Source organism: Camelus dromedarius, chromosome X (assembly GCF_036321535.1).
Source record: "Camelus dromedarius isolate mCamDro1 chromosome X, mCamDro1.pat, whole genome shotgun sequence".
NCBI classification, from domain to species: Eukaryota; Metazoa; Chordata; class Mammalia; order Artiodactyla; family Camelidae; genus Camelus; species Camelus dromedarius.
The window spans coordinates 18,274,627-18,292,822 of record NC_087472.1 but is presented as its reverse complement, the minus strand read 5'-3'; the positions used below and the strand labels follow the sequence as shown (position 1 = coordinate 18,292,822).

At 31.6% G+C, this 18,196-nt stretch overlaps 1 protein-coding gene across 4 annotated transcripts in view; it reads right to left on the bottom strand.

Annotated features, from left to right (window-relative positions):
• The window catches only part of ZNF280C (zinc finger protein 280C), a 46,329-nt gene that overhangs the window by 9,236 nt on the left and 18,897 nt on the right, over positions 1–18,196 (bottom strand). For 3 of the 4 annotated variants that reach the window (XM_010991562.3, XM_031446265.2, XM_010991563.3), the window contains exons 7-14: positions 17,199–17,313; positions 14,154–14,324; positions 13,905–14,014; positions 11,948–12,168; positions 8,108–8,265; positions 7,316–7,416; positions 6,391–6,537; positions 2,590–2,721 (exon numbers count right to left, since the gene is read on the bottom strand). In XM_010991562.3, coding sequence (XP_010989864.1) covers positions 2,590–2,721; positions 6,391–6,537; positions 7,316–7,416; positions 8,108–8,265; positions 11,948–12,168; positions 13,905–14,014; positions 14,154–14,324; positions 17,199–17,313 — 1,155 coding nt within the window. The remainder of the gene's footprint in view (positions 1–2,589; positions 2,722–6,390; positions 6,538–7,315; positions 7,417–8,107; positions 8,266–11,947; positions 12,169–13,904; positions 14,015–14,153; positions 14,325–17,198; positions 17,314–18,196) is intronic. The other variant, XM_031446266.2, reaches the window with a different exon arrangement.

Genomic DNA, 18,196 nt, shown 5'->3' with positions numbered 1-18,196 from the left:
GTGGGGATGTACAATGGTGCAGTAGCTTTGGAAAACAGTCTGGCAGTTCTTCAAAATGTTAAACATAAGAGTTATCATATAACCCTAGGTGTTCCACTCTTAATGACTCCACTCAAGAGAAATGTCCACACAAAAACTTGTACATGAATTTTCATGAAAGTATTATTCACAATAGACAAAAAGTGGAAAACAACCCAAATGCTCATCAAGTGTTGGATAAATAAAATATTGTATATCCATACAACAGAATAATATTCAGCCATAAAAAAGAATAAAGTACTAATACATAAGCACTGATACAGCCTTAAAAAGGAATGAAGTACCGACACAAGCTATGACGTGGATGAACCTCAAAACATTACACTAAGTGAAAGAAACCATTCATAAAACCACATACTGCATGACTCCATTTATATAAAATGTCCAGAACAGGAAAATCTGTAGGGTCAGAAAGTAGATTAAAATTTGCCTGTCGCTGGTAGAGGGGAAATTAGCAGTGACTGTCAATGGATGTGGGGTTTCTTTAGGGGGTGATAAAATGTTCTAAAATAGATTATAGTGATGTTGTCACAGCTCCATGAATATGCTAAAAACCATTGCATATTTGTATTGTCTATTTTAAAGTCCTTATTTATTTATTATTGTATTTATTTACTGTATTTAAAGTATTGCATACTTTAAATGGGTGAATTGTATGATATGAATTATATCTCAATAAAGCTGTTACCAAAAAATGTACTGCAATCCAAAAAGTTAAACATCAAAGTATAAACTAAAATGTCTCCCATTTATTCTAAATGGTTGTACCAATTAAATGAAATTCATCTCAATATTCACTTACTTTTGTAATATTAGTTTTGTATTGATAGTATTTATATGTTAACACAGATATTAATGGATAATTAGAAATTAGTGCAAATTTTGTGGTATCAAAAGAGCACATTCCACAGCTATTTTATGCTCTGATACAACTAAATAGCTTTTGCAAATATAGAGGTTAAAATTTAAATCTCAAATCCTGAAATAACTCTGGAAAGGCCTGCATCACTCCTTGGTAACTCTAAAACAGATCTCCAGAATCACTATGTTCTATACCTGAAACTTATAAAATATTGCACATCAACTATATACCCAATTAACAGCCCCCCTACCAAAGGCAGATCTCCAGTAAATGTGACCTGCTCTCTCTGGGGTTTCATTGGGTAGGATATATGGTTCCAAAGGCTATTATGGAGGTTTTATCAACTCATCATACTGCATGGAGAGTTTAATAACACTCAGAATTTTCTTAAAGGGAGCGAATGTAAAAATTATCACTTAGTATTCAGAAAAAGAAAATGTTCGCTTATAGTCATGGTTAATAATGAAAAGCACAGTTGCTGAACATTTAAAAAAAATCATTTCACTACCGTCATTAGCTTAAGGAGCAGCCAAGGAGAAAGTCCTGTGAAATACACGTGGTTTGATATCATACAAAAAGCACTGAATTAGGAGTCAAAAGACCTGAGGTTAAATTTCAATACTATCACTTCCTAGCCATGTGACCTTGAGTAAGTAACATCCTCTCAGCCTCTTCATCTGTAATATGGGAATAATACCTGCTTTGTCTACCTCATTGATTTGCTACAGGGATTAAATAATAGAATGTATGAAAAAGTACACTGAAAGCTTAATTCTAAACTGCTAACAAGACACTTAATATTATTTATTAATAATATTATGATAATGTAATATACTAATTATTACTATTATTATTAATAAGAGAAGATATGACAGAGGATTGCACTGCTTTATGAGTATTCTGCATGTCTTGTTCCAGCATGGAATGAATGGATTACAGAAAAGGATAAGGATGTTGGATAGTTCTCTTGCTCTAGAGCTTCAGAGCATCGCTTTATATTATTTTAAATAGCTCAAACAGCTTTAATTAACTCACATTCAAGGTAAGTACTCAAAGCCAAATATAAATGTTTGGGAATTAATTCACTTTGGATTATGCATCCCTCCACTGGAGCAGATAGTCAAAAGCTGACTTTACATACAGAAGTTAGAGAAAACAGATGTACATAAGGTAAACAGGGAAAATGAAATTTGTAGTCAGATGTGTGTTTGCTCACTTAACATAGCAATGCTAATCAGGAGAACTTGCTTCCCTCTAAGAGTACTCAGTAATACCAACTTCAACAAACTATGGCATTCATGGTATTATGAAAGATGCTGGGGACACAAAAATAAATTAAACATGATTCCTGACGTTATAGTTTAGCAGCTAAAGCAGACATATATGCTGCCAACTGGAATAGCTCACAGACAAAAGAACATTCAAACAACCCATTGACTCAGTCTACAGTTAATCTAGTTGCACTCACTACAAAGGAACATGCTCCAATATAACACATGTCAATCAACTCAAAAAACAATGGATAGAAAAATTTCTTTCCTTTTGTTTATAAGAATGATAAAACCTAAAATTAAAATTTTAATGACAACCAGAGGCCAATTTTTAATGTTATATTGAGCAGATAAAACCAGGCAGGGATTTATTTCTATTATCATACAACATTAAAATACAACATATTTAAAACTCACTTTTGTACCAGGAGGCAATCCTTCTAACTCTTTAGGCTTTATAAATGTCCGATGCTGGGTCTTATGATCCAGTTTCTCTTTGCAGGTCAAAAACTGTAGTCTGCATTTTGTACAACGATGAACCCCTTTTTTCTGTTTCAAAAAATATTAGAAGTAATATTAGAAATAATAATTTCTACAACCACATATCCTGGGACCTAAAATTGCTCTTAATTCTAATAGCTTAATAATTTTAAAACCAAAATGTTACCATATCCTATCATAAATAATAGCAAAAGATTTCATTTTAAAAGCACTTCTTGCATTATATTTGGATTTCAAAAGTATTTGTTATTATACAGGCAATCAATATGAAAATTATACCAATTAGATTCCAATGGGATAAGTCCTATACCATTTCTACTGTGAAAGTTTTTTAATTATAAATTTGAAGTATAAACTATTCAAAATACATGATACTGTGAAAATGAGCTATTTTCATCCTTGGAAAGATCAAATTCTTTTCATTTTTTATTATGTCCATTTGTTTCACAAGTTGGTAAAATAAGTTGAACTTTCTAATACCAAACAAATTTAACCAGACACTCCCAAGAAAGTTATGCTATAGAAATTGTTGTATAAAGCAGTGTTTGTCTAACAGAAATTTAAACAGTGATGATAATGTTCTATAGCTGCAGTATCCAATATAGTATCCACTAGCCACATGTGGTTATTGAGCACTTGAAATGTGGCAAATGCAACAGCAAAATTGATTTTTTTAATTTTAATTTTAATTAGTTTAAATTTAAATAGACAAATGTGGCTAGTGACTATGATATTTGACAGCATGTTATAGAAATATAAATAAGAACTGATTCCCCCCCCCCAAAAGAACTGATCCCAATCAACTGTTTGAGAACCCCTTAAATATGTTTCTTCTCAAACTCGGTCCTATTATTATTTTACCAATAGGAAACAGGACCCAAGAGAGATCTAAGTAACTTCCTCATAGCTAGTTAGTGTTCTTTCTACTACATATTAGCAGTTGCATATGTCTATGCCCTCATCAAATAAAAGAAATATTTTACATTTATATATCAATTTAGAACAACATACAGATACCAAAAAAAAAGAATGTTTTCTCTAAAGCTGTGTCTCTACAGGTTCATCATTATTTCCATTTAAAACACAAATAACCATTTAGGAAAATCAAATGAGGTAACGCATATGAAGGTACCTAGCCATTACTGGTGCACAGCAGGGATTTGATAAATAAAAATTCTTTACAAAGTTCAAATCAATATATAAATATAATGTATTTGTATTGCTATTTTAGTTTCATCTTAAGGCTATTTTAGAAGTATGGTGCATTGGATCATATCGTAGGTACAGGCAACATAAACAGATTCATCTATATATACTCGAGATGTAAAGGGGAAAAAAAAATCTCAGTCAAGAAACAGCAAGATTAACATGACAGAAAGTTCCTCAGATATAATTTACAGAAAACTTTTCTCTACCTGTACCTATATCCCATCCAGTTTCATGATTTTAAATAGCTTTCATCTAACTGCCTGTGTCAGTAGTCTCAAGACTACTCCCTGGTTTAATGATTCAGTAGAAGGACTTACAGGGCTAAAACGTTGTTAGACTCACAGCTATGATTTATTACAGTGACAGGATACAGAAGAGGATTAATAAAAGAGAAAAGTGCATTGGGTGAAGTCCGGAGGATGCCCGCATCAGTTTCCAAGTGCCATCTCTCAATGGAATTGCATAGGACATGTTTATCAATTCCCCCAGTGACTAACTGCAGCAATATATATGAAGTTTTTTTGCTTTGTTTTGTTTTTTGCCAAGGAAGCTCTCTTGAGTCTAAGAGCCCAGTTTTTCTTTTATGGAGTTCAGTCACCAAATCTTCAGACTCCCAGAAGTTCACCATAATCATATTTTTGTCCAAATGATCTAGAAAAGCTGGTACAACATGGCTCACGGTTCCACGCATGTAAAACACTCATTAGTTAGTAACAAAGGCTCAGTTTCCAGGAGTTAGCCAAGGGCTATTATGCACGTAGATTCTTCTGACAATGTGCATGATTTGAGCAACTCAGACCTGCTAGGTTAATGCCTTCCTATATATGTGGCAAGTTAAGACACAACTCAGGGTATGAAGTGTGACTACAGATCAGATAAACCACTTAAGAGACACAGTCCACATAGCAAGCCTATCTGTCTCTTTCTTACTTTTCTAAGCATCTATTACTCCCTTCATATTTACAACTCACTTTGGAGCTTAGTAAAGCACAAGAAAAAGAATTATGTTAATAGTGTCATAATAAAATTGACAGAGCTACTACTTTATATCTCATTCTTTCTTTCAAGACCAAAGGTCAAAAGATGAAATACAGAGCTCCAAGACCAGTGTTTCACAAACTCTATTCTTCAAAAAATATTAATATTTATTGTGCAAGTAAAGGATTCAATGGTCAAATAAGTTTTGGGAACAATATATACAATATCTCTTGTTTGGAGATTTATGATCTTTTAAGCATTTATTTTAGCATGTTAAAAGCTCTGAAAAGTCCTATTTTGAAAACAAACAAAAAAACTATTCATTTTGTAAGTCTAGCCATTCACTGAATTTCTTTTTCCAGGAACAATTTTAGAGCAGAACATCTATTTAACATCTGATGAAACACTGTTGGGGAAACCCTAGAACAGAAGGATTTTGATAGAGGTTCTTCAGGATGAGGTAGCATTCTAGGATAAAAAAACAAGTATGTTGGTACCGTTTCACCCCCATCCATGGGTGATGCTGAATGTATCTAGATATTCTTACTTTTATGATTTTTTCCAATTAACAACTATAAGCTGATTTCATGATTATCTAACGACTGAACTGAAAGCAATGATAGCACAAGTGCTGAATAAATTGGATGATAATTCATTCAATAACAAGAAAATGTAATGAATGGGCTGATGAGTGAGGAGACAAAACTTGATTACATAATCAGATTCAGTAAATTACTTGACTTCTGATTTTGGCAAAGGCATTGCTCTTTCGAACACTCAAGAATAGGTTTCTTGTTTTGTCAAACTTTTCAGCTCAAATAAAGGATGATCTAATTGTGCAGAAAAAGAATCAGCAAGCACAATATGAAAATTCAAGGGAAAAGTCCAAGCACTAATATTGACATCCCAGAAATTACATAGCAGAACTGGCAAAAGTCATCCAGGAAACAATTTATAACGTAAATACAGTTCTCTAGCTTAGTTCACACATCTAGAAATATGTGTCATTGCTGTTTCCTTTGTCACTGGCTGCTACAAGAGACCATCCTGGGTTACTGATGACAATCACATGTCTTCTTATAATAAAAAGTGGGCTAGAAAGTGTAAATCATGTTTGAAGAGAAAGAGAAAAACAGAAGATTGTGAATCCTCAATCTTATCTTCCTCAGTTCAAACTTACCCTTTTCTCTGCTCTTGATTTTAAGATCATTCCCATTCTCACCACTCTTAGATCCCTGAAATAGCTAATGTAAATATTCCACTCATCTTTCTTTTTTCCCACCACTCTAGGCTTCCTATTTCTACCTGTCTTTCAAAATTTTCACTATTCATGAGCCTCATTATCACCAGGAAGTAGACAAGAGAAAGAAGTGGAAGTTTCACAAGTACTTCAGCATAAATTATAAATTAAATGTGTCATTTGGAACGACTATGCTTTTCTTCTAGAACAAATCTAACCAAAGTTCTAAGTTTTATATATATACTTTTTCAATAAAACAAAATGAACAAGTAAGAACTGCTAAATCTCACCTGATGCTTCATGTAATGATTCATGTAGGGGGTTGCCATTTTACTAACTTTGAGGCAAAATGGACATAGCAAGTTCTTAGTATTTTCATGGGATGCTCTGAAGTGAGCTTCTACATCAGAAAATATGGATGATCTAAACTGGCAAACCTAGAAATATAAAGAAGATTTAGTTTATCTTGAAAATTTATAACAGACGTCCAATTACATCCCAGTAGTAATGATGAGTCATTTGTTTAGAGGAACATTACATACTCATTCAGCTTCACTGCCTATACAACTAAAGATCCTATTCATGCAAGTAAAAAATAATCTTTGAAACAGCAAAGTTGTCTTTTAGAGTTTAGGGATCTATTCCTAAACATAAGTGGATTCCTTTCTTCTTTTCAGATCTACTACCCCCCATCTTGGCTTGAATTTCCAAACTCTGACACCTCTTGACCTGTAAAGTTTTTCTCACTACATAAAATGGATTATTCCCTTCTTTGGATTTTAAATAGCATCCAGGCTATAACAGAGGCAATTTTTCTTTATCTTGCTATCTTACTGGGAACCACTTCAAATTCTGGAAAAAATATCACCTCCAAAGCCTTTAGCTGAGCTCCCCATAACTAACAGTATTTCCTATTTCACTGGCATGCTTCTATTCCTCCCTACATGGTAAGAAAATCCATGTTTGTTTGCCTTTATCCAAGAGGGCTTTTTGTTTGTCTAGTACAGAGTTCAGCAATCTATGGCCCATAGGCCAAATCCAATCCACCACCCCTACATACTCCAGTTAAACCAAGGGAGTTTCCACTATTGAAGAGGGTCTTTATTTTAGTAATTTGTTTTTATTTAAATGGTTAAAAAAGCAAAAGAACAATACTATTTCATGGCACATGAAAATTAAAAAAACACCAGAATAAGCAATAAAATGTGCATGTACCTGGCAAATATATGGCATTTCTCCGGGTTTATGAGTGTCCTTCATGTGTTGTAAAAGAGTATGCTCTGTTTCAAATGATAGCTCACAGATTTTACAAATAGCTGAAAATGGAAAAAAAACCACATTACACTATTTTAAGGATGTATATAAATCAAAGATTCAACTTGTACATCCATAACAACAGCAACAAGAAATAATAATAATAAAGCAGTAGTGATGGTGGGTCCAACAACTCTATAGTTGTTAACTTTGTAATGCTGTTCTAAGGACTTTACTTACATTAGCTTGTTTCATTCTCATACTATCACTGAGAGTGGTACTGCTAATTTTATCCCCATTTTTCAGATGAGGAACCTGAGACACAGTAAGATTAAGTAACTTGCATGACATCTCATAACTGTATTAAAAGAGGCAGAGCTGGGATTTGAATATAAGCTGTCTGACTCCAGAGTCTGTGATTTTAACTATCATTGCAGTTACTTTTCTTGAGTGTAAAACAAGACCACTGAATTCATATTTGCAAATCAGGGAATTCGAGTTTTCTAATTTATCCCCCTACATATGATACATGAGTTATGCCAAGGAAGTTTTGATTTACAAGAGAGACTTCAATTTTAGAAAGTAACTTTATTGAAAAGTTAATACAAGTTAAAACATGTTTTTCAGTTTTGCCCCCAAATTACAAAGTCTATTTCTTATTCTTATTTTTTTTATCAGATTTCTTAAAAATCCCTTCTAGTTTAGATAATCAAAATCACTAATATTCAGGACTTTAATAAAGTTGTGACTTACTAGAAAACTCATGGGGGGTGTGTGTACTCTCAATGTGGCACTGCAGCTGGAACGGTGTGGGATACTGACGGTAGCAGTGCTGGCAGGTGGTGTGGCTTTCCCAGCTCTCACTGTTCTGCTTCTCAAGTTCCAAATGGTGCTTCATGTGGTTCATGAACCTATAAATGATTGTTAACAGGTGCGAATATTCAGATTTATAACCAAAGACAAATCTCACAAATAAGTATCTGAACTTAAATGTTAAAAATGCAGCTGTGTTACTCAAAACAACACCTCCAAAGCCTCTGGAATAACTCCTCTGGAAAAATGTGCACTTCAAATAATCACTCTCATTAAGTGGCTCAGTAAACACTTTTTTCTGCACCTTTGTTTCACAATATTCCATTAAAATAGTTAATATGAAATACCACTAAGTTGCTTCTTCACCATTATATTAGATTAAATTTTTTTTTTTGTAAAAACAGCGGGCTTCTTTTCCATAAACAAAATACTATTTACATTTTAAAACAAGATACTTAAAGGAAGGCAATTCTACCAACAAAAGTAGCTACAGAATCATGAGAAATCTTTTGATGGTCTTGAAGTTATACAATATGTTTCAGCTGCTTAAGAGACAAATTATTTGTATTTTTAGTTATGTCTCGGTTTCTAAGTGCATGTAATAGCAATTTTAATACCCATAATCACAAGAATCTTTTATCTAATGATAGGAGTTTTCTGTTAGCACAAACGGTTCATTTTAACTCCCACACTGTGCCTTTTGTAGCAGCATCCATTTTTTTCAGTTCTACATTCTGCTATGTTAGAGTCCCTAAAAGGCTTCTTATGAGAAGGAACTATGACCTTCAATGGCAGAGAGTACAATATAAACAGGCATATCGATTTCACAGGGCTTACTGAAATGTTTTACTGAATTTCAAAGTAGTTATTTAATCAAAACAACAAATTTAAGACTGAGTCCAATATTAACAGCTATTCAGTATGAGTCCCTCAAGGAAATAACCTTGAAATGGAGCAATAATGACAGCAATCATTATGGAGGTTTTAACATTTATTGTCTCACATCTCTAAAGCACTACTACTCTTTAGAGCTGCTTATGGTACACTTTGAAATATCTTTTCCCTCCTTTCATTTTAACATCATATCTTTAAAATCTATGTAAGAATCCTAGTCTTGCCTAAATATTTACATATAAAGGTCATGAGCCATTAACCTTTCAGCTCATAACTTTAATAAAATCTATTTATATAAAATAATCTGTTAACTAACTACCTATCTCTCAAATATTACCCGGTCCCCATAAGCAGCTCACACTTCTCAAACCAGTAGATGGAAATGGGGGAAAAGGAAAACCCCTCACAAGGCTACTCTCAGAATGAAATAGCCCTAACTGGTTTTGGTGACACTCACTGTAGGAAAAAAAAAATCCTATAATATGTTGACAGAGCAGAGAGGAGAAATCTTGAGTTATTAGCTTCCACTATCCTTTAAAGCCATCAATTTGCCATCCTAGATTTTACCATTCCGGTAAAATATTATTTAACACACATAACAGCTTTAACGAAAGCTGTTCAGTGTTTACTGTTCTGGTTTCATTTACTAAATATTATGTCCAAAATGCTACAAATTCCTCGGTATTATAAAATAAGGTTAGTTAAAATTTCTAGATATTCTGATAATCTAGAAATATGTAATCAGTCTTTTGAAATGAAAACAAAAAACAAAGAACAAAAAAATTTCATGTTTAATATTAAATGGGCTCATCTTAAAGAAAAAGCCAAAAAGCCAATGCTGGAAGAACTTCTAACATCATATGCATAATGTTTAAGTATAACAAGGAATTTAACCAGTGAACCACTTTTCTATGTATTTTACCAAATTTTAACATTATTTTCTGATATATTTTACTGTAAGAATGATAAAAATATGGAAGGAGGTCACAGAGTTCCATTGTAACTTTGTTTCAGTGTTACATCTCAAAGCATAATTTCTCTTCTGTTAAGACACTGGTAACATTAGCAATTGACAGCTGTTAGGGCTTGATAAAAGGAGGTAAATAAGTGTGAAAACTCATATGAATAATATACATGAAAGATCTTTGAAAACTATAAACCACTACCATAAGTGTAGCATTCATAATGTTTTAGGCTTAGAGTGTATTTCAGTGTTTTTCTATGTACTTCATTTTTGACCCAAGAATTCACCAGAAAATAAAATAAATGCTGGGTTTAGAAATGACCTACCTATAGGATGTTTAAGAATGCTAGTTACAAATAATGGTTATCAAGGGTAAATATTTTTTAAAGTTTGTATGTGCATGTGTGTCACAATATAGGTACAGACATACATATTTTATATATATCTATCTATCTATCTATCTATCTATATCTATCTATCTATCTATCTATCTATCTATCTATCTATCTATATATATATATATCTCTATCTCACCTAAGGGAAGTGCACTGATGTCTGCAATTTACTCTGAAAAGTATCAAAATATCAGATGGGTCTATGGATGAACAGATATGTGGTAATTCAAGTATAGTAAAATGTTAAAGGTAGAATTGAGGTAGTAAATACATAGAGACGTTCACCGTAAAAATTTTCAACTTTGCTGAATATTTGAACATTTTTATAATAAAATGTTGGAAAAACAATTTCAGGCTATATAGCCAATTAAAAAATACTAATCAGTATGTCTTGTTACTTTTTCTTGTTATCTCACTTAGGATGATAGATATGCAATATACCACATAATTCAAAGACTGCAAAGTACAAGTTCCTAAAATTTAAAGAATAAATTCCATTGCCAATTAAATAAATCTTCAAAATTCCATTGCCAATTAAATCTCTATTTTTAACATTTGTTACATTGTAAAATCAAAGCAGACGTGTTTCATAGAACTGGTACTTCTCTAAATGATCAAAAAGATCACTTTCTACACAAGGTAACTGTACCAAAAATTATAAGTATGAATGGAAAAGTTAGAGCATTAAATACAACAAGTATGGAGGAGGTCAAATTGGATAAAGTGGTTCTTCCTGTGACAGGAAAAGTAAGATTCATAAGCAGCTAAAAAATAAAAAAGAATAAAATAATGCCATTTTCAGCAACATGGATGGACCTGGAGATTGTCATTCTAAGTGAAGTGGGCTGGAAAGAGAAAGAAAAATGCTGTATGGTATCACTTATATGTGGAATCTAAAAAAAAAGGACACAAATGAACTACTTATTATTTATAACTTAGATGACTGATTTCTTGAATATGTGTAAGCACACTTGACTATCCTTTATGACTGGATTACTGCATTCTGTTAATTCTTATTTTGTGGTTGGCTTTATTCCTTTGATAACTACATAAGTTTAAAAACCTAAAGCTCTAAACTATTCTCAGAAACAATGATCAGTACATATAAGTAAACTAAAAAAAATGTGCAGTATATTGTATATATGTATTTACATGCAATATATTGTATATGTGCAGTCAAATTGTAACAATTCTACCTAATAAAACTGAAAACTGGAAAAAAAAGAAAAAATATCTCATAGAAAATTCCTAGTTCATTGATAAATATAGAGAAAAGAATAACTTTCCCCTAGGTTAAAATAAATTTTGTCTTTTCTTAAGCTATCTGAAAGAAATGCGACTAAGTGGATCCAAGTGTCAAACTTCTAAAAATACAAGAAAGGACAAAAGCTTTTCAACATGAAAATCTACCTTTATTCTTAGCAGAAAGTGTTAAAATCGCTTATCTAGGATGGCATAAAAAAGTACAATATTTACATCTGTTGCATTCCTATTTTCAAACAGAAATAGAAATAAGTATTTACATACCTAATATTATTTTTAAGGACTTTCAAGCAGCTGAAGCATTTAAAGGTTGTGTAAGTCTTCTGTTCATCATCAACAGCTCCTTCATGTCTTCCATAGTAAAAGTCACTGACTAACATAATCAATTTCCCTTTCTCTGCACCAGTCTTGTTTCTATTTTCATGACTTGAAAGTTCTACTTTAATCATGTCCAAAAATGTATTTACCATGTCTGGACAACAACGCTGAAAGATAAAAATATATATAAATCTTACTATATTTCCTTGAAAAATTAGATACCAAAAAAATTCTGTGTTTATAACTAGGGCCAGCTCACATGGAAAGATAGTCTCTCAGAGTTTTAATCACAAACAGTTCTATAATAAATAAAAGTTACATTTTAGAAAATGTTTGCCACTTTCTCCAGGTGCAGAAGTGTATATAATATGCTATTATTTGTGCATAATAGATGGAAAATAAGACCATTCATGTGTGCCTGTATATGCAGAAAGTCAAAGAGGATACAAAACAAAATTAATAAAAAAAATTTCCTTTGTGAGTCATACTGGGAATTAGGCAAATAGGAGACGGGGTGTGATTTTTCATATATTTGTTCTTGTACTTTTTGAATCATCTGACTATATTACCCAGCCCCCAAATTAAATAAGCCAAAGATAGCTAAAAACCTCAGCCGTTTCTTTCCTCTCTCCATTTTTGATGCAAAACATAGAAACATCATGTATCTCTACACAATATTACATAAATAGGAAACCTGAAAGCACTTGCAGAAGTTACTTCTCACTTTTAAAACCAAACCCCAAAGTCCAGTTAACAGAAGTCACACTCAGAGAGGTGAAAATAGTGATAGATCAAATACAATTTTGCCCAAGAATGAAGAGACTATTTGGACTTTTAGGATGCTCCTTTTCTATGTTTTTTTTTTTTGTAAAATGCTGAATTTCAGTGAAAACATTGACAATCTTTGGAATAGTGAGCAATAACTTTTCCCAAATTGCTTCCTTTGCCTTGCATTCTTCTCATCCATTCTTTCCTGTATATAATCTACATTGCCTTTTTTCTTGCCTCCTTTCCTGCCATTTATATTGGGCAAAGAGAATACAGACTATCTTTCCACAGATGCACAGGACACTGTAATATCTACTAAAATATTTTCATTAGTACTTTGAAAATCTCCTAAAACTTAATTTCAAGAGCTTCTTACACCAATATAAAGCTAGAATTAATCTATAATAACGACACAAACTATATTCTGGATTTAGTTAAAACTATCAATTCATATTAAATGCCCCACCTATAGGAGTTTATGTCTGAGCGCTGAAAATTAAAATGCAAGCCTAACATTTTCATTGAGTAATGTGACATGCATATGTCACCATGGACAAAAAAATGAAGCCAAAAAAAGGAATTAAGTGGGGAGGGGACAGCTCAGTGGTAGAATGAGTGTTTAGCATGCACGAGGTCCTGGGTTCAATTCTCAGTATCTTCCTTAAAAAAAAAATTTATTTTTAATAAAAGAATTATTTAATTATTACTAATTACTGCCCCCACCAAAAAACCAACAAAAAAACCAACAAAAAAAGTTTAAAAAAAGGAATTAAGTTACATGAAAGATTAAGCACCCAATAAAATGCCTGCTTCACAAGAAGTTTGAAGAATGGCATGTCCTAGTCAATAAAATATTCTGATTAATACATGATTTTCCTTAAAAATTAAAATATAACATGCATATACTATAGTGTATGTAAACTTAATTTTAAAAATTTAATGACTGGAAGGATTTTTAAATCTTGTATAAAGATAATCATTATGAATATCAGTTTTTATTTAAGTTAAATGAAAATACCAATGAGAAGATTTCTTTTCTAAATATCTGGACAAACTAGCATTTACTAAATATCAATCCTTAATATTTTCAGAGATTTGTGAATATTTTCAAAAGTCAAATATTGAAAAATTTTACCTTCATGTGATACTTCAAAGGATCCAAAAGATTGAACTGAACATTGCACTTTGGACAGGATCTCAGAAAAGGCATTCCAGTTTTATGAGAAATTGGTGAGGTATTGGTACCTAAAATAAAACTTTAATGATTAAAATTCTTCTTTTTTTAACCTTAAATACAGCCAGTAATAATTATTTCAAAATTCATCATAATTTCTGAAATTTATGTATACATAATTTCTTTTTTGTATGCCAGTTTCATATTTACCTTTTGATATCATAACATGGGAGGATGCCACTGAAGGAGAGTTAATTAAAGACAATGAAGAACAAGGATTTATTTCAGAAACACTTTCGCCGGTCTTTGGCTTTTTTGGATTAACACTTTTTACTTTAGAAGCAGTAGAACGTTTTTTTATAGGCAGAGTTTCACCTAGACCTACAGTGATTTAAATAGTGGGAAAGATATTTGAAATTGCTTTAGTATAGAATATTGCTTACAAATGCTATTAAAATGGCCTTACATTTAAAACTAAGTAAAAAATACTTTGGAGATAAAGGTGATATAATTGAATTATCATATCATACAACTGACAATAAAGAATTTATATAATCAACATATAGAAATTGCACAGCTATTATGGACTACACAGTTTGAAAAATTCATGAAATAAACTTTTTATGCAAGAATATTCTAAAGATGTTTTCAAATAAAGAAATATAAATAAGTATCATTTAGGAAGTCAAACCAAAAAAATCCAAGCCAAAAAAAAAAAAAAAAAAGCAGCACAGAGAATACTCTAAGTTCAGTTCCAAAAACTGAATTTCTCTTTAGATGCTTAAATGCATTTGAGCTTATAAACAAAAATAATTTACATTCTAATCTAAAAATTTAGAGAAACTTCTTGAGATACTTTAAAAAAATATCCTAAGATGTCTAATGGAAAATCAAGTTAGTTCTTTTTCCAGTTAACAAACTGATAGGTAGTTTAAATTATCTATTTAATTCCTAGGTGCAAAGTAGAGACAAGTAATCTTGAATATTTTGAATGACAATACCTCACTCATTTATATGAAAAAGTTTGGAGTTATGATGGCTTGTAAATTATGTCCCCCTGATCCTAATGATGATGTCTTAGGGAATTCAATGGGCATCTCAGATAGAGCAATTCTCCTTTTATCTTTTTTTAAAAAAATTAGACTTTTACACAGATTTTGTTTGAACAGAGATTTCATTGCTAAAAGTAGTTTTGACTTTGAAAACCATCACCTTAAAGGCTAAAAGGATTATGTAATTTAGGGCATTCACAAGAGAAGTGGGGCTATTTAGGCTATAACCAGACCCAGAAAAAGTCCTTTTGAAAATAACAGACAACTGTATTTTGTGATAAAGATTCTAAAACTGCACATATTTCAGTGCTCCCAACTGTACACTAATAGGAAAAGCAGAACAGATATATGCCAGGAAAATAAAAATATTACATTAGTGGGCTCCTCTATCAAATCTGTGTTTCATTCTCTGAGGTAACACAGAAGTGATTTTTTTTTTCATCTTCAAGCTAAGCACATGATTACTGACAGCTATATTGCAGGCACTTAGGACTGATTTCAGTGTATTCACACTAACATTCTTTTCAGATGCTTAGGTTAAGTGAACAACCAATGAGTGCTGATATTTTGGATTAAGCAACTGGTTATCTAGTAGGTTATTTTATATATAATTTTTAAGCATGCATAAATCTCCAAGTTAAATAAAATCTCTCTGAGCTCAATAGGTTTAAATTCTGATTCTTTAACTCATTTTTCTCTGTTTCCTTTGGCTTGTGCCATTCACTAACCTCAACAGTGCCAATAAAAATCCTATTCTTACTCTTCAAAATCAAGTTCGAATCCAGCCTTCTCCAAGAGCCTATGATCATCCTAGACAGGAGTCCATTAATCATGTTTCTGAACACATAGTACTATTCTCATTCATAATTATTATTCTAAGAATGTTTATTGTCAAGTCCTTTACAGCTTTGGTGCATTTTTTACTTCTTAATTATCTCATTTGAGCTTCAAAAAAAGCCCTGAGATAAGCAGAGCAAGAATCAAAATTATATAGCTAAGTGGCTGATTTCAGGACTGGAGAATGAAGTGCATTATATGAGGAAAATAAAACTATCTATCTTAATAAGTGAAAACTGAAGTATAAAGAGGTTAAGTGAATTAATAAAGGCCAGAAAAATATTTAGAATAGAGGCTCAAGTCTGTATTTTCCTAATTAACTATAACCCTTTTTACCATCAGGGCAAAATTCTACTTCCTGCAGTATAATAACTTAGAGAGACAGTAGAAGCTTCAAGAATTCAGATTTTTTTCTCTGAATAAAGACTGTGTGCTTTATAAAATCAAATTTTAGACATCTATTTTATCTCTTTATTTATTTTGGTTCTTGGCTATTTTACTAACTAGATAAGTGACAAAGTGACACCTAGATAAGTGAATATCAAACCAAGTATTATCAAGGGGAAATATTTTTGGCACACATAATACTATAAATTTCTTTCTATTTTGCTTTGGTAAATATACCCCAATCTGTTAGTAAACAATTTAAACATTCACAAAAATTCTTGTGTACCTTTCTCCATTTAATGAAATACATCAAATTTGCTAATATGGAAATAGTAATTGCTTTGATTATAAGGAATTGTTCCACAAGATAAAATTCCTTTGTGGCATACTAATTTATTTCAGGTTAATGAAGAACTTTGTTATGATATATAATCAAAGAACTATAATTCTTCAATTGGAGACTTTCATTATTCCTTCAATGGATATTTGCTGAGTACTTACTATGTGGAAATCACTTATTTTTTTAGTACTGCCATTTTATACTACTACTCTATAGTCAAATTTAACTATCCACATCTACATCATTAACTTGGATAGAAAGACACTAGCCTATTAGGAAATCAACTATAACCATTCACTTTTTCTCAAATAATTCCAAATAAACCATGGTACTAGGGTATCAGGGGCCTTCCCTGACTCACAGGAATTATATTAAGATTTTTCAGTGCATGGCTGGTTCCAAGTGAGAATGAGCTCAAAGAATATATGTTAGCCAACTTAATAAAAAGAAATAAAATATTCTATCATAAAATACAATTTGATATAAAATCACTCAAAAAAGGCATTCAGGAATTATTAGCTTTCATTTTACAATATATAAAAAAATTAACATGAAGATATGAACTTCAAAATAGAAATTCACTGTATATGTATATTAATCATCTCTTTTTATTATATTATAAAAAGTACTAAACCAAACCTTCTACATAAACTGTTGATCCATCTTGGGACAGTGGTATTGTATCCTGGGTCAAATCAAACAGTAAATCTGAAGAATCATCCGATTCATCCTGTGATGAATTCTTTGTAAAATCCTGTAAAAAATTATAATTACCCAGCTTTATAAAGTTTTATAAAGGTAAATTTAACTGTATGTCAATACTATAAAGATAACCTTAATGATTCAATTACTAATAAGTTAGAAAACACAAAGAGAATTATTACTTGCTGTCAAAACTAGCATCTACTGGGTAAAGGGTATATGAAAACTCCCTGGACAATTTTTGTAATTTTTCTGGAAATCTAAAACTAGTTTTAAATTAGAAGTTAAAGTTCAGCAAAGTAGAGGTTATATTTTGGTACAATGTTGCTGCAAGAAAATTTTGGCAATCTCTATCAAGGGCTTTAAAAAGTTCCTATCTTTTGATCCAATTATTCGAAATATTTCATTTCCAAGAATTCATGTAAAGGAAATGAAAATATTTAATGGATAATCATTTATAACAGCAAAAATCAAAACCCTGTATGTCCTGCAATGGCAGAATGGTTAAATGAATGAAATGATAGACTAATCATGCAACATTATGGTTTTGAAAAATATCCAATGACAAAAAGAAATGTTCCAATATAAAGTTTGGTGAAAAAAAGAGGAATAGATATCTGTGCATAAAATAAAGTCCTGATTCATATACTTTATATAACACACTAACCATCTGCAGAAAAAATTCTTTTCTGTTTCTTTTCAACCCCGCCTCCCCCAACCAAATCCCATACATTTTACCTTTATCATGGGAATATAAGGATCTTGCTTGCGTGTTTTGTGCTTACAGGTTGAGAGACAATCAGGTATTAAGAATTTTACTTTGCTACTAAGTTTTCTGTTGACATAGATTTATTAAGAGGTTATGGAGACAGATATCGAGGTGACACAAACCATTCTACTCCTAGAATTTGAGGCGTAACAGGCAGATTTCTGCA